The sequence below is a fragment of the Diadema antillarum genome, unplaced genomic scaffold (assembly GCF_040938485.1).
Source record: "Diadema antillarum isolate AM-2024a unplaced genomic scaffold, OU_Dant_1.0 seq00000017_RagTag, whole genome shotgun sequence".
NCBI lineage: Eukaryota > Metazoa > Echinodermata > Echinoidea > Diadematoida > Diadematidae > Diadema > Diadema antillarum.
In genome coordinates this window covers 652,877-662,401 of record NW_027271137.1, presented here as the reverse complement: position 1 = coordinate 662,401, position 9,525 = coordinate 652,877, and the positions used below count along the sequence as shown (strand labels likewise).

The window sequence follows — 9,525 nt, the reverse complement described above, 5'->3', positions numbered from 1 at the left end:
ATATCTTCTTATATTTTGATCAATGATTTTCAGAATGATGTCATTTTCATCCATCATCTCGTCCCATCGATGGTCACAACTCAGTGCGGCGTCCGGCCTGCTCGGTCGCCGACGAAATTTAGGCATTGCCCAACAATTTTTTGAAAAGTCGAGCGGGCTGTAAGTTTCAGCGATGCCCAAGTGGTGCCGTGTAGACAGGTCGATTTTATATTTAAACTTTCCGCGCGGAGTCCTGGCGGTGACCGAATATGATCTGGTGACCCACCGGCAATCGGACGACGATCTCCCACCGGCCACCGCCAGATTTATAAGAAATCAGGCCGGTGATGGGCGGGATGCCTACCAATGTCCCGAAAACTGGACCGGTTTCTGCCGGAACTTTCTCATGAGCTTCTCGAGTACTACATGACTGCTCCTTGGCCATCAACAGTAACGCTTTTGCTTTGAGAAGGCAACGAGGTCTACGATGCCGCGGATTCCGTCTCAATGACTACGACAGCGAGATTGACCAAGCCCAGCATGTTCATGATAATAAACTGTGAAATCCTAGACAGACTTTGTGATATCTGTTTTGTATGTCTACTTTGTCACATGAGAAAGACATGAATCATGTACTTAGCGAATAAAGTCTATGTGCGAATTAACCAATTATTTTCTTCATCGTCATTCTTCTCAAAATATAGTAGGATAACGATTGGTATGAAGATTACACTTTAAGGTAAAAAACAACAACTGCGAATAATCGATCTCAATTGTGCAACCAAAGGTAAGGAATGACTTTAAAAGAAAAATGAATAAATAAATACAAAATCAAAAAGAAAAGAAAGGACAAAGAAACAAAGATTAACAAAGAATTTTTAATCACTCCTGGATTAAGATGATGTTCCGAGATATCTTCGCTTGGTACTTTTCTTTTACAAACCTAGTCTGTGCTGGCTTAATTGTAACAAATCCAGGTTCTCGAGGATTACTCTTCTTCTGAGAGAGCGACGCTGGCTTCCTAGTCCTCAAAGAATATCATTGAAGATTTGGACACTCATTGGTCAAGCCCAGTGGCGAATCTACGGGTGGGGGCAGGGGGTGTTACACCCCCTTCGAGCCAATATGAAAATGTGATGTGCGTAGAAAAACGCCACCATGTGTACAGACCCACACATAAACACACACACAGTTTGTTCTTGGCACTCGATATGTCATGCTCAGCCGAATTTTGCCAGAGTTGGCATGATTTATGCTTTCCTGCAAAAGTTTTGACGCTTCAGCAGGTAACATTGTGTGAAGACCCTTTTTTTTTTGACTGCTTGTCAGCCGAATTGGAGAGAGAACTGTCATTGGATCCACCACACCCCCTTAAAAAGTTATCCTCTCGTGAGGTCCCTTCCCTTACATTGCTAAACTAGAGAGTACATTTAGAGAAAATCACACTATATACCACACACGCTTTACTTACCTTTTGTGGAGAAGATTAAACATGCCCTCGATACCTTTTCGCATACAATAGGCGTCTTCCTGGACTTTTCCAAGGCTTTTGATCGGCGTTAATCACGATATACTTCTCTCTAAATAATGCCATTTTGGCTTACGTGGAAAAACCTTGCGATACTTCATGAGTTATTTATCTATCCTATGTACATGTTAACGGTTTTGATTCTTCAATGAAAAAACAAGGAAGTTTGTTATTCCCACTGTTATTCATGGTTTAAATTGATAATTTTTAAGGTGTTCAGATAAACTCTCTTTTATATCATTTACGGGTGATTCCAATCCTTTTAATCCCCATCCTGACCCCAATATTTTGATTAGTACAGTGAATCATGAATTAAAGAATGTCGCAAAATGGATTTCTGCAAATAAATATGTCACTGAATATTGACAAGACAAGGTATATGTGGGTTTTTTTTTCAGTAATTTCTTAGACTTCCAGGTTATGTTGTATTTGGCTTTACTCCCCTGGAAGAGGTTTTGTCTATTAAATTTTCAGGTGTTTGTGTTTATAACAAGCTTTCAGATTCTGCCCGTGTCTAAAATTCCATGTCTGGCTACTTTTGGTGGCATTGTGACAGAGGGTCACATAAGAATGCACGTTTCATCGAGGCCCTTCTTCAATGACCACAGTGAAAAGATGAGATGCAATTGAAAAAAATATAAGGTCCTCCAAAAGATGCCACCAAAGGCCAATTGTGACGTCGTTTATTTGAAGAACACAATAAACAAGTCGGAAAGGAGCTGTGTATATAGGTGTCCTTGATAGAGTGCACAACCCATATGGTGTAGTTTGCAGTGTCTGTACACACAGTGAAAGTATACATGTATATAGGGCATGCATGTGAGAGGATAGGGAACACAAGGCTGATAGGAAAATACAATGTATAGAATACCCACTGTGTATTATCACAAACGACATACTTTCATCGTTAACCATGTAGGTTTATTGATTTGACTTTATTTCAGTACGATGTATATGAATACATTTGCATCTTTTAAGGTTATCTGGTAAGACTTTCCAGGTGTCAGACTAGTGATAGTTAAATAGTGTGTCAGGACAATATTTGTGTTTGCTAAATAAGTGACAGATAAACGGCGAGTTGGATAGGAATAAACAATTAAGTTATGAATTGAGAAATTATTGAAAGTTAAATATTAAAAACAGGGAGTTGAGAGAAACGTCCTAACTCCCTGTTAAAGATTCTGTTTATCTATTAATTTATTTGCTCATATTCGAAATAGACAGGGTAGCCCGTTCACATACTGTGGTCTCTTTTATGTGCATATTCAATTAAATTCAATTCAAATGATTTTTTTTTTTCATATAAAGTAGTACTAAGCAAAATAAAAGACGCTTGCATAAGTACATAATATCTTAAGGAACTTTGAATCACATAAGTTTCAACAAAACATGGATACAATATTATGCTACTAATATCAACTTCGGTTTTAGATAATAGACAAGTAAGCAATATAATTTTGTTTTGTAACTCTATATGGAAAAGATGAATATACACACAAAAAAGAGACAGCTTGTAAAATTTGTGAATTACTCTAGGAGATGGGGGCATCTCAAGATCCGTCAAGGACTCCATGTATGAAAATTTTGATTATCTAGAAAGGTCACCAAGGCATGAGTAAGGATTATATTATACAAATTTGGCTTATAATAAAAAACAAGCTCTTAATAATGCTTATCCTCTATATACTTATCACGGTGACATTTTTTTTTATAGTTTTGATTTAAAGAAAGGAAAGTCAGAGCATCTTTAAGAGTGCTGTCAAGGCTGTTCCAGAACCTCGGGCCACTGAACACAAATGTATCGGCGGTGTAGCACAATCTTAAATTGCTCTATTATTTGTTAATCGATCTTAGAATTGATTTGGTAATCCAAGGAAGTCTCGGATTTTTTTTTCTAATCGTATGTATGGAAATATGAATATCTTAATTCATAGTTATTGTTTGCATAAAATTTATTCGATGATAAATTTGGATCTTCAATTTGATAAACACAAACCAATCAACATTTTCTAAACTATTTTGAAAATTCTTAATATTTTCTTCAGTAAATAATTTTCTACACTCTAAAAAAATCCGAGTCAGAACTGACCCGGAACTGGGTCCGTTGGGGTCACACACCGTTCCGGGTAAAAAAAAGACTTGGAATTTGGTCATGAAGACTCCGAATGGGGTCACCCTGACCCAATTCATGACTCTGAATGGGTCATGTCTGAACCCACTCCTTGTCATTTCTGACCCGGAACCGTGTGTGACCCCAACGGACCCAGTTCCGGGTCAGTTCTGACTCGGGTGTTTTAAGAGTGTACGTTTACTCAGGAAAAAATTAGAATCAGTTCATCCTCACACTTAAAGACTAATGCTATCCGACAAATTTGTTTGAAAAATTCGCGAAATTGTGCGAACAAGGACGAATTTGATTGTTGCATTCTCCAGACGGGCGGCGGGGACGAATTTCAATGACAATTGACGATTTTGAATACGATGTCTTTAAAATGAATTTGAATAACAGTAGACTAAATTGAAGTAAAGATCTGTATTATGTGAGTTTCTCGAGACGATTTTTAACGAAAAATCTTTGAAATTGAATTTTAAAAGTGCGAAAATGGACAGGAAAACCTATATTATACAATAATTCATTGAGCCTATTAATGCAGTGAAAACTACTGCAGACTCCTTGCTTTGTTATTGTGAAGAGGACATGTCATAAAATCGCACAAACATTATGACTTGTTAAGCTCTTTTAAGCTGTTTGATTTTGTTTGGTCGATTTATTTTTTTTCAAACACATTTTCATACATAAATCAAGATTATTTTCAGTAATATGACATAGAATATCAGTATACATTGTTGCTCAACATTCTTTATTATATCAATAAACAATGTAACATGAAAGGCCTAGGTTGTCTCCTGGATTGAACAGGAGGCACAAGGCGAAGACAAAGGGCAATACAGAAAAACATGTAAATACATCTTACATTGTATAAAACACACTCAGCAAGTACAGTTACGTACTCACAAACAAATTAACCAAAGATATACATCTATACACAAACAAATTAAAATATGCAATACATATACTTAATTTCAAAACATACCTTTCTATCATAATAATACAACTTCATCTCATTCTATTATTTTCATTTCCTTACGTTTTATATAAATCGTTCTCGTTAACCTTTCTCTCTCTCCCTCTCTCTCTCTCTCTCTCTGCGTTCCCCTCCTACCTTTCTTATACCTTTCTTTTACTCCATTACCATTAATTCACTTTACACCTTTTAATTTCTTCTAAAAAACTCCACTTTAACTTTCTCAGTAAAAATATCAATTAATTAACAATACCAGATCATATAACATCAAATCTTACATATCATATACTAACAATAAACTAAATCGCAAATTCTTTTTTTTTCCTTACATAAAACTAAACATTAAATCTTAACACAAAAAAAATAATTTTACTAATAATGGGCCGAATGCATAAAACAAGCAATTGCGCCCCACCTTATTTCCAAAGCGAAAAAATATAGCTACAAACGGCAGATTTTTTTACTGTAAAATGTCAAAAATTTCAAGCTCGCTCTCTTCGCTCGCTCGCATTGAATCGTTGTGCAGTTCACCTGATGTTGCTGCCAGTAATTGCCAGCAGTTGCGCCCGGTGCATTCCACACCCCCCCTTAATTTCCAAAGCAAAAGAATGTGGCTAAGAACGGCAGTTTTTGGACTGCAAAATGTAAAAAATTCAAGCTCGCTCTCTTCGCTCGCTTGCATTTAATCGTTATGCAATTCACCTGATGTTGCTGCCAGTAATTGCCAGCAGTTCCGCCCGGTGCGCCCCCCCCCCCCCCCCCGTGGGAGGGGGTTAACCCCCTTCAACACCCTCCCCCCTCGCTCGCTCCGCTTGCTCGGGCTCGGTCGCGTTCATGACATCAGTGTAAGAATCAATAAAAAGAAGTTTATTGAAATGATATAGTTTATGGGCACATTGGTTAACAACAAATTCCATCAAAATATGTACTGCTACCTTAAACAAGTGGGACTGTTTCAAGTCGATAAAAGCACGCAAAAAGCCTGCATCAAATTGCACCATTTACAACATCAAAATGCAAAAAGTTCTCACCGTGGGAAGAGGGGGGGGGGGGGGAAACAACAGGCACTTCCACACCCTCTCCCCCCCCCCCCCCCCCCCTTCTATCCCCCAAGATGAAATCCTAGCTACGCCGGTGCTCTTTCCCCGCTTGGTTTCCCTAAAAAAACAGTAAAAGTCTAGGGATTAAGATCGAGCTTCCTATATTCCAAATGTCTGTCTCGTTACATTAGGGTCAAAACGCACCCCCCTTGAAAAAAAGCTGGTGACGCCCCTGATTTCTTAATTTGAGAAATTGCAGAGTTGTCCAGACCGTCCTGCTGAGTGTTGGTAAGGTCGTGGACAGACAGTAAGTATCGAAGAGATGGTAAGCTGTACCTGTTAAATCCCGCCAATTTGTGTTCATCACGAACAGAACAACTATTGATATTTCTAATAATATTGCGTAGTTCTCCAATATGAAAACATAAGCATCCGCAGATTGCATATTAAACGTTATAGGAGAACCGAGATATTAAGTAAAACATCATGTTGTAACGTATCAAACGCCTAAGGTAAATCCATAAAAATTCCTATAACATGTTTTTATTTGTCATTGTAATTTGATCATATAACTGGACCAAAGCCACATCTGTAGAATAATTCTTTCGGAAGCGATATTGATGTAAATTCAAAACTTATTGATTATGCAAAAATTTGTAAAACCTATCATATGTAATTTTTTCAAGAATTTTTTATATACTAGAATTGCGTTTGCGCTTGATTATCGAAATAATTAGGTATGGTCATGAATACATCTGAATACAATTCTCATGATGCGTGAATGAGATTCCCACGAGATATGCTTATGAATACGCATATTTCTCATTTAGTCAGAACTTTAAAAATTATGAATAGGTATTATCATACTTGTTGGTCCCCCTGGATTTCCAGAGCTTTGCAACGGAGTCTTTATGTCCAATAGGGCTCAAATATCAAATGACAAAGCATGCGAAAATGAGCGAAAATAGCGAAAATGAGGGTGATGACACTTATCATGTTATGTGGATATCATTAATAGACATAACACAGTGAGAATTGCAACCACGTGCATACTAATCCCGACTTGAATGGCAGTATGTTTTATCGTATGGATTACCACCAAGTTGTCGCCACTTGCTGTCGTCACATGCCTTGCAACAGCTCCTTAAGCTGTTTTACTCACTTTTGTTTTTCTTACAGATCAAGTGTACCCTCTTAACCTTCAGACATATGCAATTTAGGGGATCTTAAGTGCAATTAGATTTTAAGGGGATCTGTAGTCCAAATCTCAAATTTACACTAGATTCGAACAATTACATATCAGTAATATGTCGTAATCTTATCAATATCACGTGAAGAGTATGTTGTACACTTTAAAAATATACGAGTGAGGTGAGCAGTCACTTCGGTCCCGTAATATAATATTCTTTGCTAATTCAAGTGTGAAATTTTAACATGTAAAACACGGGAAACTCTTAAATGAGGACATTTTTATTATTTAAGGTCTGAAAACGATTCTGATGGATAATCTGTCATTCTACTAATCTTAAGTCGAATTTAATCAATTGATTAAAATCAACCATGCCATGATATAGCATTTCTCTTTCTCAAAACCAAAATAAGATAATTTAATCAGCCTTAACCTTCTTTGATTTGAAGCCACATATTAGACGGCAACAGACGGTAACGCACTTCACAACACCGTATAAGGCACCCCCTAAAATAAATATCACAAGGGCAATTATATCAAGCAAGTGATATTGAAAGAAGTTCAGGTTTTCGAGAGGAATCACCAGATGATCGGCACTGTGCTTGATGACGTGGTCGATCCAGAATGCGGCCCTCTGGGCCGGTCTCATCGGGCGATCACGGAAGATACCCGAAATACGTCTTGCTGTCTCCGAGTAACTTCCGTTAGTAATTATCGTGCGTAAGGCGATGTACAATTCGTCTTCAGTAAAGTCCTTGCTAATTGTTACTCCGAATCCGAGATGTACACTCCTCATGGCATTGGCCATCTGGTCTCCATACACAGGCACAGTGAGTGTCGGGACCGCGTGATATATGGCCTCGTAGTAGGTATTAAGACCACCGTGATAAAAAAGAGCTTTAGTTTTAGGATGGCCAAGCAAATCATTCAATGGAAGCCAAGGGAGAGTTTTCACATTCGGTGGGATCGGGAAGGATAGTTCGCTGACCACCTGCCATACAACCCTTTGAGGCAATCGTCCGAAAACTCGAGAAAAGCTCGTGAATGCTCTTAATATGTGATCATCGGTCATATTTAGAAAACTTCCAAACGAACAAACAATGACACCATGATGGCCGGATCCCTGAACAAAATCTTCCAAATCTGGAGGGAGTGGGCGAGGATCTCGGGTAGTGAGCCCTCCGACAGGGATGACGTTTGGAGAAAGGGTGCACGGATAATCTCCAGCAAAATCGCTGTTCACTAACCACAATTCCGCCTGTGCAAAAATTTCACCAGGTGACTTCCCATATCGCTCAGTAATATCACTGTATCTGCCGAACACGAATATTTTTTTTACTATGGCTGTATTGACGTAATTGATGGTGTTGATTAGTCGTTGATAAGAGGTCATTCTGTTTGAAAGCGGTGTTGCACTATATAATACAGGGAGGAATGATGGATTAAACACTGAACCTGCCGATGTGGTTGACATGCATGGATTCGCGAGCGGACTCAATGCAAAAAGCGGTAAACCAAGCTCTTCAGCTATAATGGCGCCACAGAGCCATGTCATGTCATACAGAACGACGGAGAAGTTTGATGAACGCAGTCGAGACATCAACTTCTCATCATTTAGCAGTGTGTCACAATCGTGTTTCCTTGCCTCCATGAGTTTTTCCAGGATTTTAAACTCCTTCGTAGGATTGGGTGGCGAGAATGCCAGTTGACTTAAGTTGTTGAACATCTCATGGACCTCCATGACGGGAATAGGATGTGTAAAAACTTCAAGATGAAACATGTGACCGTACGGTCCATCTCTGATCCTATCTTCGAAAGCATTGCTTACCAGATAGGTGACGTTGTATCCTCTTTTTACGAGTTGCTCGCTGATTGCAGCTGATAAATGAAAATGGCTTCCTTTTCCGAGTATGGCGTTCACCAGGATGTTATGCCCTGAGCTCTGAGAGAGCAGCAGAGACAGTGAGTAGGCAAAGACGCACCATGCTTGCCGGGAGAAAACTCGAGTGGCCATGCTGGCGGTGGACGCGTAATCAATCAAATCAACTGACGTGTAATATAGGGAATTATTCCGTATTAATATGGTCCTACTGGGCAGGCTAAGAAAGTTGTGCTCCTTTCTGAAATCTAAGAAGTCTCATGAAAGGCTTTCAATTCAATTCAACCCAGACTTTATTTTCACGTCTTCAATAGAAACGTCGCCCCTCTTCCAGATACTTTCCGCTTCAGTGACTGGCAAAGAGCTGATATCTTGTGGTCTGAATGTATGAAAGGAAAGTAAGAATACTGTTGGAGTGCTGCATATGGGTCCGGAAAGTAGCTAGAAACGTTTCACCGTCATCCTTGGATAGCACGATACCTTTTATTATGACTACGGCAGTCTTGTTGGACTAATAATTGTGGCAGATGTGGATGAGTGGGCTGACTATAAATCTCATTGATAATTCGATAATACGTGCATACCACCGATGTAGGACCTATTGTACTGTACTGAAGCCAAATGTCTCGAGAGATATTAGTCGTCCACCGACTTTCTGTAAAGAAAAGTAGGCCTAACCAAGTAAAAAAAGAAAGTAGTTTCTCGTCCGGGTTTTTTGAGCAAGGCGATGAGGGAGGCCCTTACTATTTGATATCTTACTATTTTTTCGAGGATTGTCAAAATGAAAGTAATATGTCTTTCTGGTCCGGTAATTCTGAGAGAGG

General features: G+C 38.9%; 1 protein-coding gene across 1 annotated transcript; it reads right to left on the bottom strand.

Annotated features, from left to right (window-relative positions):
* Nucleotides 1-4,402: 4,402 nt before the first annotated feature.
* LOC139725165 (UDP-glucuronosyltransferase 2B37-like) lies at nucleotides 4,403-8,836 on the bottom strand. Its single transcript, XM_071636256.1, has 3 exons — nucleotides 8,651-8,836; nucleotides 7,406-8,080; nucleotides 4,403-4,414 (listed from the first exon to the last, which is right to left on the bottom strand). The coding sequence occupies exons 1-3, from the start codon at nucleotides 8,834-8,836 to the stop codon at nucleotides 4,403-4,405; spliced, it is 873 nt and encodes a 290-aa protein (XP_071492357.1).
* Between the last annotated feature and the right edge of the window lie 689 nt (nucleotides 8,837-9,525).

What these genes read in the sequence shown, in the direction of transcription:
- LOC139725165 (XM_071636256.1), bottom strand. Translation starts at nt 8,836, where the DNA reads ATGGCCACTCGAGTTTTCTCCCGGCAAGCATGGTGCGTCTTTGCCTAC. An exon ending in GATACAACGTCACCTATCTG is followed by an intron (nt 8,081 to 8,650) that starts GTAAGCAATGCT and finishes ATTTTTGCACAG; the next exon opens with GCGGAATTGTGGTTAGTGAA.